We start from the raw sequence: 15,663 nt of genomic DNA, 5'->3' as shown, positions 1-15,663 counted from the left end.
CTGTGGGGAGTGGGCTTTCTCTAGTTACAGCACATGGTCTGTCTTGTTGTGGCACAAGGGATTCTCTTGTGAAACACAGGCTTTAGAGTACGTGAGCTCAGCTTCCCCATGGCATGTAGAATCTTTGTTACCTGACCAGGGATCAAACCTGCATCCCCAGAATTGGCAGGTGGATCCTTAACCACTGGACCACCAGGGAATTCCCAATAATTCTGGATTGAGCTGAATTTATTGATATAAGTGGATTTATTCAATAGGTGTGAATTCAATAAGTTGGCTCAAGCAGCTGGAAATGACTCTTAACATTTGCTTGGTTGGCTGAGAGCTGAACTAAAGGTTGTTGCTATTCAGTGGTTCAATCATGTCCAACTCTTTGCAGTTCCACAGACTGCAACGTGTCAGGCTTCCCCATCCTTCACTCTCTCGGAGTTTGCTCAAACTCATGTCCACTGATTCGGTGACACCATCCAACCACATTATCCTCTGTCGTCTCCTTCTCCTCTTGCCCTCAATCTTTCCCAGCATCCGAGTCTTTTCCAATCTAAAGGTGACCTACGCTAAATGAAACTGCAATGTCAGAGGTTTCATACACTGAGGAGGAAGTTATCTGATGGCTTAGGGAGATCACAGTGTTGAGTGGATTTAATATGTAAGACTTGCTTACCCACGCCCGAACCATGTCCCAGGAAGGATCCAGATAACTTGCCATTCACCAAGCTAAAAGAAATACCTTCATGAGAGAAGCCCTGGCCTCCCTTAAGAGCTCCGTGGTGGCTATTCTCCAGAGGCCAGGAATAAAAGTGTGAACTCCTGCCATCAGACAGGGCTCCCAAAACTGAATGGGGGACAGTGGGGCCCCATGGTACAAGGGATGACAGTACTCAGTCACCAAAGAGAAGGTGGGAGCAGACATCATAAAGGCAGCCAAAACAGTAACCAGAAAGATTCGAACTGCAGAGATCTTTGACATAGCCTAATTAATCACTGCGTCCCTAGAACTGAAATAGAAAGGCAATCTACTAAAGTTTTACCTGATTAATATAAGGAAAAAAATTTGAGGGCTGCTAAAGAGAAGTATGACTTAAATCACTGAAAAAATAAAGTGCTGTAGTTGTTCAGTCGCTCAGTTATGTCTGACTTTTTGCGACCTCCATGGACTGCAGCACACCAGGCTTCCTTGTCCTTCACTATCTCCCAGACTTTGCTCAAACTCATGTCCATTGCGGAGAAGGCAATGGCACCCCACTCCAGTACTCTTGCCTGGAGAATCCCATGGACAGAGGAGCCTGGTGGGCTGCAGTCCACGGGGTTGCTAAGGGTTGGACACGACTGAGCAACTTCACTTTCACTCTTCACTTTCATGCATTGGAGAAGGAAATGGCAGCCCACTCCAGTATTCTCGCCTGGAGAATCCCAGGGACAGAGGAGCCTGGTGGGCTGCCATCTATGGGGTCGCACAGAGTCGGACACGACTGAAGCAACTTAGCAGCATGTCCATTGAGCTAATGATGCCATCCAACCATCTCATCCTCTGGCCCCCTTTCCTCCCACCAATTCCCATTCCTGAGCCACTTCACAGACCCAGAGCCCCTTGAGAGAAGGGAAGGTCAGCTCCTTGAAGAAGAACTCTACCAGAGAGTCAAATATGGATAATATAAATTTTCCTCCTAGGCTTCCCAAAAGACATCTACAGCCATTTACAAGGATAACTTTGCACTAGGGTCCTCATAATGCAGATGTTGGTGGGGGTGGGTTACTGGATATTAGCCCAGAACTTAATTCTTGGCCCAGAACCCAAATTTGGTCCAATCTCTCAGAAATAGAAGCTTGTGGAAGTCAGAGAATCAACAGGATTTTAGCTCAGGTTCATTTCACAGTGGGCTTGGTAAGCCCCTGAATCCACCTCACGGTTACAGTCTCCAGTTCTAGAATGCAGATTTGGGAAAGACATCACCAACAACTGTCAGAATCCCCGCTCATTCCCTAACCCATGTAGTAATGGCTATTATGGTTCAAGTGGAAGCCACTAGAACTGGCTTTGCCCTCCTAAACACTGACCCAAAACCAATACTGCATTTCTGGAGGGCGTAATGCTACCATCACTGGTGGTAGCACTATCTCACAAACATCATCTCATGTTTGTGAGAGGCAAAGGTGATGATTCCTCCCACATCCTCACTTAACTTGCCTATATGGCAATGGAGAAGACAGATGGATCTCAGAGAAGGACAGTGATTACTGGATATCAAAGTTATAGACTACTGAAAGGAGAATGCGACTCAGCTCTAAGAAGAATGAAATCACCCAAAGATGGGTGAAGAGATTTTGGATACTCTTTCTGGGAGAGGGCTAGTGTTTTCAGTTGTGCAAAGGATAGTTAGGTGGGAGAGTGAGCTTGCACTTGTCTGTTAAGTACAGTTCAGTACAGTTAAGTGAAGTATGTATAGATGACATGGGATGACCTGTGCTGGCTTCTGCAGTTTAGCAACATTGCAAAGTGGAACCACACTTACCAAAATTCCCTCTCTGTGTGATTCTAGGTGAAGCTTGGCCAAAATAGACATGGGTGAGATTTGGGAGGCAGAAGTGCAGCAAGACAGTGTATCCTGACAGTCTGTGTAGGGCACCGCGCTCTGCTGCGGCTGGTGTGCACTGTTACTCATCTAATGGCTCACTGTATGGCCTGGGGCAGCAGGCCAGCTCTTTCCTCCAATAATTCCCACTGTATCTCTTTCTGAACATTCTTCAAGGCAAACAGTACTGTGGCAAAGAGCATCAGCAATTTCCGTAGGCCATCGGTGTCATTGAGGGGGAAGGCAAGGAGAGACACAGGTTCCAACTGTCCTATTAGTTGTAACTGGATTCCAATTTGTTCTTCCTTTCTTCCACTTGATACCAGATTATCTTTCCACCAGTTCTTCTGACTTACCAAGTTTTCAGGCCCACTACAGAGGGCAGAGGCAACAGCATATTTTCATATTGTTCATGGGGTTCTCAAGGCAAGAATGCTTAAGTGCTTTGCCATCCCCTTCTCCAGAGGCCCTTCCCTGGTGGCTCAGAGGTTAAAGCGTCTGCCTGCAATGCAGGAGACCAGGGTTCGATCCCTGGGTAGGGAAGATTCCCCTGGAGAAGGAAATGGCAACCCATTCCAGTATTCTTGCCTGGAGAATCCCATGGATGGAGGAGCCTGGTGGGCTACAGTCCACGGGGTCGCAACGAGTCGGACACGACTGAGCGATTTCACTTCACTTTACTTCACTTATTCTCCAGTGGACCACGTTTTGTCAGAACCCTCCACCATGACCAATTCATGTTGGGTTGCCCTCATGGCATGGCTTATAGTTCCACTGAGTTACACAAGGCTGTGATCCATGTGATCATTTTGGTTAGAAATATCAATAACCTCAGATATACAGATGACATCACCCTAATGGCAGAAAACAAAGAGGAACTAAAGAGCTTCTTGACGAAGGTGAAAGAGGAGAGTTGAAAAGCTGGCTTAAAACTCAACATTCAAAAAACTAAGATCATGGCATCCGGTCCCATCACTTCAGGGCAAACAGATGAGGAAAAAATGGAAACAGTGAGAGACTTTATTTTCTTGGGCTCCAAAATCACTATAGAGAGTAACTGCAGCCATGAAATTAAAAGACACTTGCTCCTTGGAAGAAAAGCTATGACCAACCTAGACAGAGTATTAAAAAGCAGAGACATCACTTTGCCGACAAAGGTCCATCTAGTCAAAGCTGTGGTTTTTCCAGTAGTCATGTACAGATGTGAGAGTTGGACCACAAAGAAGGCTAAGTGCCAAAGAATTGATTCTTTCCAATTGTGGTGCTGGAGAAGGCTCTAGAGAGTTCCTTGGACAGCAAGATGATCAAACAAGTCAATCCTAAAGGAAATCAACCCTGAATATTCATTGGAAGGACTGATGCTGAAGATGAAGCTCCAGTACTTTGGCCACCTGATGCAAAGCTGACTCACTGGAAAAGACCTTGATACTGGAAAAGATTGAGGGCAAGAGGAGAAGGGGGATGAGATGGTTGGATGGCATCAACTCAATGGACATGAGCTTGCGCCAACACCAGGAGATAGTGAAGGACAGGGAAGCCCGGTATGCTCAGTTCACTGGGTTGCAAAGAGTTGGATGAAATTGAGTGACTGAACAACAACAACAGTATCTTTATCAACTTATCATGTCAACTCTAATCTCTATAATCCTTATCCCTTGTCATTCAAGGATTCTGGGTCTGTGATCAAACCCTAAGTGATATAATCCCTTCCCACAAAAACTGACCAGCCTTAGAGAATAGCCTTGACAGCTGGGAGACACCGGATGACCATATATATAGTCACCCACTGGGAAAGAACCTGTACAAATGCCCAGAATTTTTTTAACCTAAAACTTTGTGGTGTCTCACTTTTAAATACAACTGGCCAAGAATGAACAGACACTTAAGGACTCTTTTCCTTTCCTTTTTCCTTTTCATAGAAAATTTCAAACATTCCCCAAAGTAGAGAGAACAGTATAATAAAAAAACCCATCAACTAGCTTCAGAAATTATCAATACATAACCAATCTTACATAACCTAAACTCCCCAATACCTCCCAATTCCATCACTTTAAACACCAGACAGCCTGTCACGCCATCCATTATCTATCTCAAAAAGATAAAGTTTTCGTTGTTTTTAAACTTTTCATTTTGAAATTAATTTCAGATTGATTTTTATCAGTCTTTTGAGAAGTTGTAAGAAATAGTAAAGAATTTGCAGGTGTCCTTCATAAAGATTCCCCATGTTAGTATCTTATGAAACTAAAGAACAATTAACAAAATCAAAATATTAACACTGAATCAATACTTTTATCTATGGGTTTTATTCAAATTTCATCAGTTGTCCCACAAATGTCCAATTCTTTATCCAGGATCACATTTGCATTTAGTTGCCAGGCTTCCCTGAATTCAAGAGTTCTTCAGTCTCTGCCTGTCATTCACACCCTTGACATTTTCGCAGGGCACTGCCTAGTTATTTTGTAGACTCTTCCTCAGTTGCTTCCCAAGTGGCGCTAATGGTAAAGAATCTGCCCGCCAACGCAGGAGACACAAAGGACACAGGTTTGATCCCTGGGTTGGGAAGATCCCCTGGAGGAGGGCATGGCAATTCACTCCAGTATTCTTGCCATGGACAGAAGACCCCGGTGGGCCAAGACTTGGGGTCGCAAAGACTTGGACACAACTGAAGTGACTTAACATGCATGCACAGCTGGATTCACTGAAGTCTCCTCACAACTAAATTCAGGTTACATGTTCTGGCATCCATACATCACAAAAGTGATGCTGTGTCCTGTTCAGGGCATATCAAGAAGCACATGAGGTCAATTTGTGCTGTTACTGGTGATACTAACTTTGATCACCTGTTTAAATAATGCCTGCCAAGTTTTCCCATTGTAAAGTTACTGTGTTTTTCCCTTGTACTTAATTTTAAAAAAAAAGTTCTTTTGGGTTTTTCCATAAGCAGCTACAGGAAAACCTGAACAGCTTGCTGGCTAACAGAGGAAACAAGTTCTAGAAGAAAACACGTGTGAATTGCTCTATCACAAGAAATGTTAAAAGACAAGTGACAGCCAGAAAGAAAATATTTGCAATATTTATCAAACATAAATCTAATAACTCTAATAGACAAAAAAATGTTTTAAACTTGGAGGAAAGAAAAAAACAAAAGTCTTACAGAAAAATGGGCTAAAGATACATACTGATAATTCACAAAGAGATATCAACATGCCCTTTAAGCATATGAAAAGATGTTTAACTTTACTGATAATATAATTGTTTTTCAGGAAAATGGCTCTTTACTTTAACATACATAAATTTAACAGTACAGGGTATACTGAATTGCAAAATGCAATCATAGTAAGTATATGCAAAATCAGTTACATTTTGTTGACATACAGTAACTTTTTGATAGTGCAATTTAAATGCAAATTAAAACTATACTAAGATACCACTTCTCACCCATCAGACTGGTAAAAATTCAGAACTCTGACTACATAGTAAGTCTGCGAAACTGAGGGAAACAAGCACTCATACACTGCTAGAGGAAATGTAAAATGGTACCACCCTCACCCTCATAGGTATTCACACTACGACCTAGCCATCCCACTCCTAGGACTCCACCCCCAGTACACACCTGAAACAATATGAAAATACTTATGTGCAAGGTTGTTCATGACAGCACTATTCACCACTGCAAAATACTGAGAAGTACCTAAATGTCCAAGCATAGGAAAACTAGAAACTACGGTACATTCATAAAATGGAGTATTATGGAGCAATAAAAAAGAGTAAGAAAGATCTCTTACTTGGAGATTTTTCTCCAAGTAAGATGGAGTGATTTCCGGTAGATTTTTTAAGTGAAGAAAGCAACTGCAAAAGAGCAAATACACCATGCGATCTTGTGTATATGAATGGAAAATAAGACACACACACATATATGTGTTTCTCTTTACCAGAGAGAGAGAGATATACACTAGAAAACAATGAGGTTGGTTACCTGCAAGGGGTGGGAGTGAGGAACAGGATGAATATGGGAGGGGTGACATTTCTCTTTTCCATAATTTGAGTTTTGGAAGCATATGCATGTTCATATATTCAAAATACAAAATTAAATCAAAAGGATAAGGGAGAAAAACTAAAACTGAAAGCAAAGGAAAACAAATGAATTCAACTGGATTTCTAATGGATACAAATAAATATACTGAAAGTGGGGGGAAGAAAGAATGTAAAACGAATACAGTATTTAATGATATATTCTCAGCCTCTGGCAGAGTAGAAGGAAAGGGGAAATTGCAAACAAATTCCATACTGGTCCTTTTGGTAACAATGTGGGCAAAGCAATTCTGAAACAATTTTAGATGATATACAGAATTGAGCAAATGAGTAAATATGCTGAGGCTTTCAAGGCTCAGAGTTCTCACTGAGGAAGAAAGGATTAGGGAATGAAGAAAAGTAAAAAGAACCCTGAAGAGACAAATCTCAATTCAAAGTACTGATGTGAACTCATGACTTCTAAAATACATATTATATATGTATGTGTGTGTGTACCCAGTCATGTCCGATTCTTTTCGACCCCATGGACTGCAGCCTGCCAGGCTCCTCTGTCCATGGAATTTTTCCAGGCAAGAATACTGGAGTGGGCTGCCATTTCCTACTCCAGAGGATCTTCCCAACCCAGGTATTGAACGCACATCTCCCGCATTGGCAGGTGGATTCTTTGCCACCAGCACCTGAGAAGCCCATGTATGTGTACATATATGCATATTTGCACAAACCTGCATACTCCCTAAAGCCTATCTTCTGCACAAGTCAAAGAACAAAGACATTCTTCAGCTACAAGAATTCAAAAGTAGAAACCAGAGCTGATTGAAATTTTCTTTTTCGGCCATCATGTCTTCACAAACAGTATTTTTGTTTACATATGTGTATACATACATATTTTTTTATAAAAAAAAAAAAAGGGACTTTAATCGCCTAGGTCATGTCTGACACTTTTGCGACCCCATGGACTGTAGCCCACCAGGCTCCTCTGTTCAAGGAATTTTCCAGGCAAGAATACTCGAGTGGGTTGCCATTTCTTTCTCCTTCAAATTCAACTTAAAAAAAAAAAAAAGCAGACATAAACTGGCAAGCATTTCAAAATCATCTTCATCCCAAGCAATACCACCCTTTTACAATTCCAAATGAAACAAAGATTTTCTCAAAGTTTATTCAAATCTCTAATTACAAAAATGATACAAGCTTTGAAAAATACAAAATATATAAAGGACCAAGGGATATCTTCCCCCACCTCCAAGTCTCATTCTCCAAAAGTAATCGTAACAGAATGCTGGGATGTTTTTCCAGAACTTTTCTATACACAAGCACATATACAAAAAGATTTTCAAATACATACATTGTTCTACAACTTTATTTACCCAGTTAATGTGTTATTGACATCCATCCACATCTGTAGAAACAGATCCACTTCAGTCTTAACAGCCATGTGCTATTCTACAATATGGCTGCAGCATAATTTAACCAGTCTCTATTAATGGGCATTAAAATTCTCTCTCCCTTTCTTTTCATCACCAAATTGCTATGCTAAGTATCCCTGTGCAACCAATGTTATTTTTGTCAGAATCCCATAAAATAGAGTCAAAAAAACCACAGTGCTCAATTTTGCTAGGTACTACCAAACTGCCCTCCAAAGGAGCATACCAATTCAGTTTACAAAGGTATAAAAGCTCTCTAGTCCCTATCTGTGCTTATAAGGAACATAATGCACACTTTTTTAGAGTCACTATGAGAATTAAGTGAGGTAGCACATAAGGTAGAGTGCTTAAAATCAGGCCTGTCACTGCTTAGTGTGTGCTAAGTCACTTCAGTCATGTCCAACTCTTTGCGACCCTAAGGACAGTAGCCCTCCAGGGTCCTCTGTCCATGGGATTTCTCAGGCAAGAATACTGGAGTGGGTTGCCATTTCCTTCTCCAGGGGATCTTCCCAACCCAGGAATCGAACCCACATCTCTTATGTCTCCTGCACTGGTAGGCGGGTTCTTTACCACCAGCGCCCACTGGGAAGCCCCTGCCACTCATTGCTTAGTAAATTATAGTAAATATTACCTATTGAATAATAATTTTCAATCACCATATATTGTGGTAACAAGTAAGTAGAAAATGGCTCTTACTTTCCTTTGAAAATCAAGGTTAATCACCATCCAAATCCCTTGACTCTTAACCAGAACCAGCCAGAGTGAGAAGTGAGTCATCTTAACAGACAGGCACTAACTCTGTACTTTAGTTCCTGATCCCAATATATCCTGGCAGATTATGCGAAAACCAAAGCCAAATATTATTCATGGTTCACAAAAAACATTAAAGAAACCCCAGACTTTCCAAATGTTACAAGACACGTACGGTGTTTTACAACAGAGGCTCTCAAAGGATGGTCCAGGGACTCAGAAGCCCTTTCAGGAGGCCCACAAAGTCAAAACTATTTTGATAATAAGACATTTTTTGTCTGTTTTCTTCTCTTCCTCTCATAGTATACAGTGGAGTCTTCTAGAGGCTAAATGACATGTGATTTTACAATACACTAAATGCAGGAGCAGTGATGAGAATGTGGGTCTTCTACTAAGCCAGACATTAAAGAGATATTCAAACATGTAAATCAAGTTTTCTCAGTAAGTTTTCTTTTGCTTTGAAAATATAGTCCACTTCATTAAAATCCTTGTCAAAATGTAATTATTTATTATGTCTAAATCCTGCCATCCCTTGGTATCTGCTATGGACTGGTTTCAGGACCCCGCCAATACTAAAATCCAAAGATACTCAAGTCCCTTATGTAAAATGGCATCTTATTTGCACAGAACCTATACACATCCTTTCATATACTTTAAATCATCTCTAGAATCTAATACAATGTAAATGTATGTTAGGCAAGAATACTGGAGTGGGTTGCCAATCCCTTCTCCAGAGGTTCCCGACCCAGAGATAGAACCCAGATGTCCTGCATTGCAAGTGTATTCTTTACCATTTGAGCCACCAAGGAACCCCCGTAAATGTATGGAAATAGTTGTAAATAAAAGTTAAATGGTCTGTAAATAGTTGCCTTCACACCGAAAATTCAAGTTTTGCTTTTTGGAACTTTCTAGAATCTTTCTGTCCCCTGAAGATTTTTGATCCATGGATGGCCAACTGCACACAATTTCAAAACTGATCAATTTAGTTTTTTAAGCAGCAAAATCAACAAATATAATCACATTATTTATGTGGTTATGGTTTCCTTTACACCTCTTCAGAGTCCTAAGTACATTTTTTTTAAAACCCTTTTAGGAAATCTTTATAATTTTTAAGAGAGTAAAGGAGTCCTGAGACTGAAGTTTAAGAACCACGCCTATGAAATCAGGTGCTTCAAATGATAGCATAAATCAAGAGCAGTCAACCCACGGGTATCAACTAGCTCATTGCTACACTTCTCTCTCTGTGAAGGTCAGAGGCAACCTTGAGAGGAATACCATGCCTTCACAGAAGATTTCATACGGTCTCAAGAGATGCAGTACAAGTAGAAAAGGCAAATCCAAGTGCAGGGAAAAACACGAGTGTTCCAATGAGAACAAACCAGTGATCCCTTCATGACAAAAGGGTCTAAAATAAAAACCCAACCCAGCTGGCCAGCTGGCTGTCCCCAGACGTGTGCTGCCGTGTGGGGAACTCAGGATCCCTTACAAACTGTAACAGTAGAAGCCACGATGGCCAAGGTGAGAGGAAGTCTGCACTGTTGAGGTCCAGGCACCAGCCTCCATCCCTGTCTCCAATGGTCGCTCTGTTCTTGAGCCCTTGAACAAGCACCAGGCTCTCTGAAGAAGGAGAACTTACTGCTATCCACAAAGCAGGTCATGCTGTCTGATTAAGAACGTCCTCTGCTGTGGCATTCACATGGACCAAATGTTTTCAGGCTCAGGGCTCTGACATACGGCCCTTCCCCAAACCTCCTTGCAGAAGAAAAGGAAGAAGCAAAAGAAACAGGAATTATAACTCCCACTTAAAAAAGGAAAAATGGAAGTCATATCCAACGAGACCTTTCCCAACCCACCTCATTATCGATCCTTCTACTTTATTTATTCCAAGTCCTTGACCCACCAGTAAACCCATTAGCCCTTGCCCAGGAATCTGCAAATCCTGATTTCAAGGCGTCTCTCAAGGTTTTATGACCCTTGAGAGGTCAACACTGCAGCAGTTCACTTGCAGCTGGTACTGGTATATTTCAGAAAACCAGCTGTAAACCCAGAGAATGCCTTTTATACACTATTTGAACACTGCCTGGGTTCAATCCCTGGTCCAGAAATTGAGATCCTGCAAGCTTTGCAGCACAGCACATCCCCTCCCACACCCCAAAAATAAAAACTAACATCACAAAGAAGCATGGTTGAGACAGCAACTTTCCAGCAATAACCACTTCCCCAAGCAGTTGAGCCCCTTGTCAGGGTGCTGATAATACACACTGCAGAACCCAGAGTTACCAGGCAGCATCAGAGGCCACGGACTCCCAGAGTCCCAACTCCAACTACTTCTACAGTGCAATTTTAACCATGGAACTCCCCTGGCTCCCACCCATTTTCAGCCCTGGGTTTCCTCCAGACTTTAAAAGAATGCTGAGAACTCCCCAATACAATTTCATGAAATACCTTTTTTTTTCTTTTAATTTAAATCATTACAATTTTTGTTAATAAGAAAAATAAGTGATAGCAGTAATGGAATTGTATGGTAAATCAAGAAACACCCCACATACGAAGGGCTGGGTTTGTGTAGTTTATTTTGGAAAACGTACGATTTCATCTGTCTTATGACTCAGGTTTAGCTCTGATAATTTAATGAATAATCGGACATACTGTATTTATTACAAAACTTTTCTAGTCCAACTATGAAATAACTTGGCAGTCTGGTTTTATCTGCAAGATGCTCCACATCTTCCCCAATTAATGCTGCAGGGTTTAAGAAAATGAAAGTTCTGTTTTAGACTGCATTCAAACTCTAGATACAGCCCCCACAGGACTGAACAGGAGGAAAAGCCCAGTTTTCTAACTTGCTTGAATGAGAATTAAAGATCTATACCTTTCAATGCTGAAGCCTTCAGCATTTCATTACTTGAAAGGAATGAACTGTTTTCAACCACACATTCTACAGAAATGTCAGGGTGTTCTCAACGAATTGCTGTTGTTGTTACTGTGATCATTACTTTAGGAAGCAACAAATAAAATACACTTAAGTAACTTCAAAATATGAAATTAAATAAATTCCTCAATTATGAACCAAATAAGGACATAACAGTATTAATGGTCAAGCTATTGACTTAAGCTTTGCACTTAACCCCCTCACCTCCACAATCCCAATCCCAGCTTAATGGATCTGGAAAAGAAGTCCTGGGAAAAAAATTATCCTGCCCATCTCAAACAGAGCTTTTCTCCTTGACCTATAATAGCTCAATAACAATTGTTTCTTGAATACAATTCCTATGACTGTGCATACATATTAACACATTTCCATAAACTGCTGTCACATAGCACTTTACATTGGTCCAATGTGTCCAGGCTTATAAAACATTTTCACATAAATTCTTGCCTCTAGATAGATGGTTAAGAACTAGAGCTGCCTGCACAGTTATTATATGCAAAGCACACTATGGAACCTCAATAACCTATGCTCCTACTGTACAGTACTTAGCGTGTGCTAAGTCGCTCCACTCGTGTCCGACACTGTGAGACCCTACGGACTGGAATCTCCAGATCCATGGAATTCTCCAGGCAAGAATACTGAAATGGGTCGCCATGCCCTCCTCCAGGGGATCTTCCCGACCCAGGGATCGAACCCAGGTCTCCTATGTCTCTACTGGCAGGCGGGTTCTTTACCACTAGCGCTCCCTGGAAAGCATCTCAATTTCAGCCCTTCTGATACACTGTAATTAATCATCTCACTCACTCATCTGCTCCTTAAGGATTCTTAAGGATGTCCCGTTCATCTTCTTCTTATCTACAGGCCCAACAGAATCTGGACCACAGGAAGTGCTCCGTAAACACCAAGAGTCTTCCGCCTCCTGCAAGCTCAGTACTTGCCTGGCTAGGCCTCCGCTGTGATCCAGATTTACACCATCCCTGCTCCCACTCATCCCTACCTCCACCAACTGTGATTTTCGCAACTGCACCAATGAAGCTTATACCCCAGGACGCAGACTTTTTTGCTCCCCAGCAAAACTACCCACGACTCAACGCTTCCTCGTAAGTCTGCCCACCGGCTCTCCCCAACCCATCCTGCAGCGGGTCCAGCTCTGCCCTGCACAGCTGCAGGCGATGAGCCTGGGGTCCCTTCACCCACCCGCCGCGGCAGTTCAGGCGACGGCCAGGCGGAGCCCGTCTGCCGCGAGGTGCCCTAGGGGAGCCGCGCGTCTAAGGGAAGTGCGGGGCTGGGCATCTGGGCACACCGCGGAGATCTACTGCAGCCACGGCACGGCAGAGTCCGGGGAGAGCTGTCCCGCTACGTCCCCGGCATCCCGGACCCCGCACTGTTCTGGACTCGGGCGAGGGCGATACGTACCCGAGAAGGCAGCGGTCGCAGACGACACCACGACTCCCCTTGCTCACCGTGTACGCCAAAGGATCTGAGCGGAAAAGCAGTTCTCCCGGCCGCAGCGGTGTCAACGCGCGCAGCCCGTTTCCCTTGTCGGTGGTGCTGAACTTTTCCACCTTCGATGGCTCCATCCTTGCCGAGATCGGACACCTCGGCGTCTGCCGGGACTAGCAGCTAGGGTCTCGCGGGCCACCGGAGCCGCGCGCCTGCGCTCTGCGCTCACGTACGCCCGAGGGGCGGGGCGGGCGCGTGCGGCCTCTGAGCATGCCCAGATGGGGTCCCTTCAAGGCTGGCTGCGCCGGCCGGGGAGAAGCGGGTTTGGGCTGTCATTTGTGCTCTCTTGACCTTTCTTTCCTAAGGCGGCGCTGCATGGAGAGGCGGTTTTTCCCCCCGCTAACATTTTATTATGATCATTTTTCAATGCAGACAGAAACTTGAAAGCACAGTGCGGTGAGCACTTGTATACCCTCCACCTAGATCACACAGTTCTTAGCATTTTGCAGTTTCTGCTCATTTTCTCCCGCTATGTATGTATGTTTATAATAGTGATTCAGACACTTCAAAGTAAGTTGTTGTGTTGAACCATTTGAAAATGGCAGACATCATAACGTTTCACAACTCTTTACATCATGACGTGTCATAAGTACTGTAACATGCATTTCCGCAGAATAACAGTATTCTGTAAAACAACATCATCACATCTAAGAAAATTATTCTGATTGAGAGAGTAGCACTGCCATATATAAAATAGATAACTAATGGGAAGCTGTTATATTGCACACGGAGCTCAGTTCTCTCCTCTGTGATGACCTAGAAGTGTCGGATAGGGATTGGGGGTGGGAGGGAGGCTCAAAAGGGAAGGTATATATGTATAAATATAGCTAATTCTTGCTCTTTGTTGGATTCACGTTGTGTTGTTTCAGCAGAAACTAACGCAACCTTGTAAAGCAATTATATTTCAAATTTAAATAAATTAAAAAACTGAAGCCAAGAGGTTGTCTGTCCATTCTCCTTTGGAAGATAATAGGTAATGATCATCATAATAAGTAATGATACCTATTGTATGACCTTGCCTGGTCTATTCAACTTCTGAGCCTCAGTTTCTGCATCAAAAAATGGGGAAAATAATACTGCCTCCCACACAGTGCTGTTGTGTAGATTTAGTTAGAACAAGTAAAATAGCAGTGTTGGCACATAGTATTTAATATATATGTCAATTACAACTATGATCATTATTATTTGTGCTTATTTTCAATCATTTTAAAATTATATAAAAATAAAGATATTCCAAATTTTAAAAATTTATTCTGGGAATTCCCTGGTGATCCAGTAGTTAAGACTCTGTACTTTCACTGCTGAGGGTGTGGGTTCAATCCCTGGTCCAGGAACTAAGAACCCGCAAGACATGCGACCAAAAAAAAATATCATTCTATAATAGCAAGCAAAAAACATTCACTCTAAGAATGGCTTTGCTAACTTTTTCTTCAGAAAACAGGATTGCATTTTCTTTTTCATGACAGTGACTCTTTTAAGATTCTAAGCTAGGATTCTTGTTAAAATGTTCCACATTCTGTATTTGCCTGTTATTTTCTCCTAGTGTCATTTCCCTTGTTCCGCAGTACCCTGCACGCCCTATAAAATTCAGGCTAGATCTAGATGTTAGAAAATGTAGGTTTGACTTAAGTGTTTTTTAGTAAAAATTCACACTACAAATTATAGATTGTTCACTTCATATTGCATCAGATCATATCAGCATGCATAATATCAGGTTGTTTGCTACTAATAAAATTAAGTTTGATCAGCTGGTAAAAGTGGGGGCTGCTAAAACTCTTCCTTGTAAATGTACATTTTACTTTTGCTGTTAGTAATTTTTGAGGTAATATTCTCGTACCCTAAGAATAGCTTGACTTTCACAACCTTGAGAGGCAAACTTCTGGCACTCCCTAAAGTCGCCCAGCAGTGGCTGTGCTGGAGTGGAAAGAGCTGTGGGTCAGGATTTCAAAACATGACTTTGAGTCCCAGGTCTGCTGTGTGAGCTCTGGCGACTTTTCCAAGCCTGTTTAGTAACGTTATAATGAAGATTATAATACTTTACAAAGTGATGAGAAGAAATCCTATGAAAGTATTTTTTAAAATCTTTAATTCACCTTACAAATGCAGGGAGTCATTATTCTAAGGTAAAGCTTTTACATCTGTAAGTTTAGGTTAATGCCTGAGCATTCAACAACACTGCTGGTATAATCATCTCATACCAGTATTTAGCATTAAGCACGATACATAGAAGCAACTCACAAACCTCTTACTGAACTAAATAACATGTCACAAGGAGTTCCAGAGAACCAGGGGCTAATTGTACCATAGAATAGTCCCTGTCACTAAAGCATGTGGTAGACTGCAGTCCACGGGGTCGCTAAGACTCAGACACGACTGAGCGACTTTGCTTTCACTTTTCTCTTTCATGCATTGGAGAGGGAAATGGCAATCCACTCCAGTGTTCTTGCCTGGC

At 42.2% G+C, this 15,663-nt stretch overlaps 1 protein-coding gene and 1 non-coding gene across 3 annotated transcripts in view; one reads left to right on the top strand and one right to left on the bottom strand.

Moving 5' to 3' along the window:
• SMYD3 (SET and MYND domain containing 3) overlaps positions 1-13,389 on the bottom strand; it is a 746,369-nt gene extending 732,980 nt beyond the window's left edge. For both annotated transcript variants that reach the window (XM_061382446.1, XM_061382447.1), the window contains exon 1: positions 13,125-13,389. In XM_061382446.1, the coding sequence (XP_061238430.1) occupies positions 13,125-13,288 (164 nt within the window). In that variant the 5' untranslated portion in view covers positions 13,289-13,389. The remainder of the gene's footprint in view (positions 1-13,124) is intronic.
• On the top strand, positions 3,045-3,116 carry TRNAC-GCA (transfer RNA cysteine (anticodon GCA)). Its single transcript has one exon. It is a non-coding gene; the product is annotated as a tRNA-Cys (tRNA).
• Positions 13,390-15,663: the final 2,274 nt, after the last annotated feature.

This window comes from Bos javanicus, chromosome 16 (assembly GCF_032452875.1).
Source record: "Bos javanicus breed banteng chromosome 16, ARS-OSU_banteng_1.0, whole genome shotgun sequence".
Lineage (NCBI taxonomy): Eukaryota > Metazoa > Chordata > Mammalia > Artiodactyla > Bovidae > Bos > Bos javanicus.
Note: the sequence above shows the minus strand (reverse complement) of the source record. Positions and strands in the feature narration are given on the sequence as shown.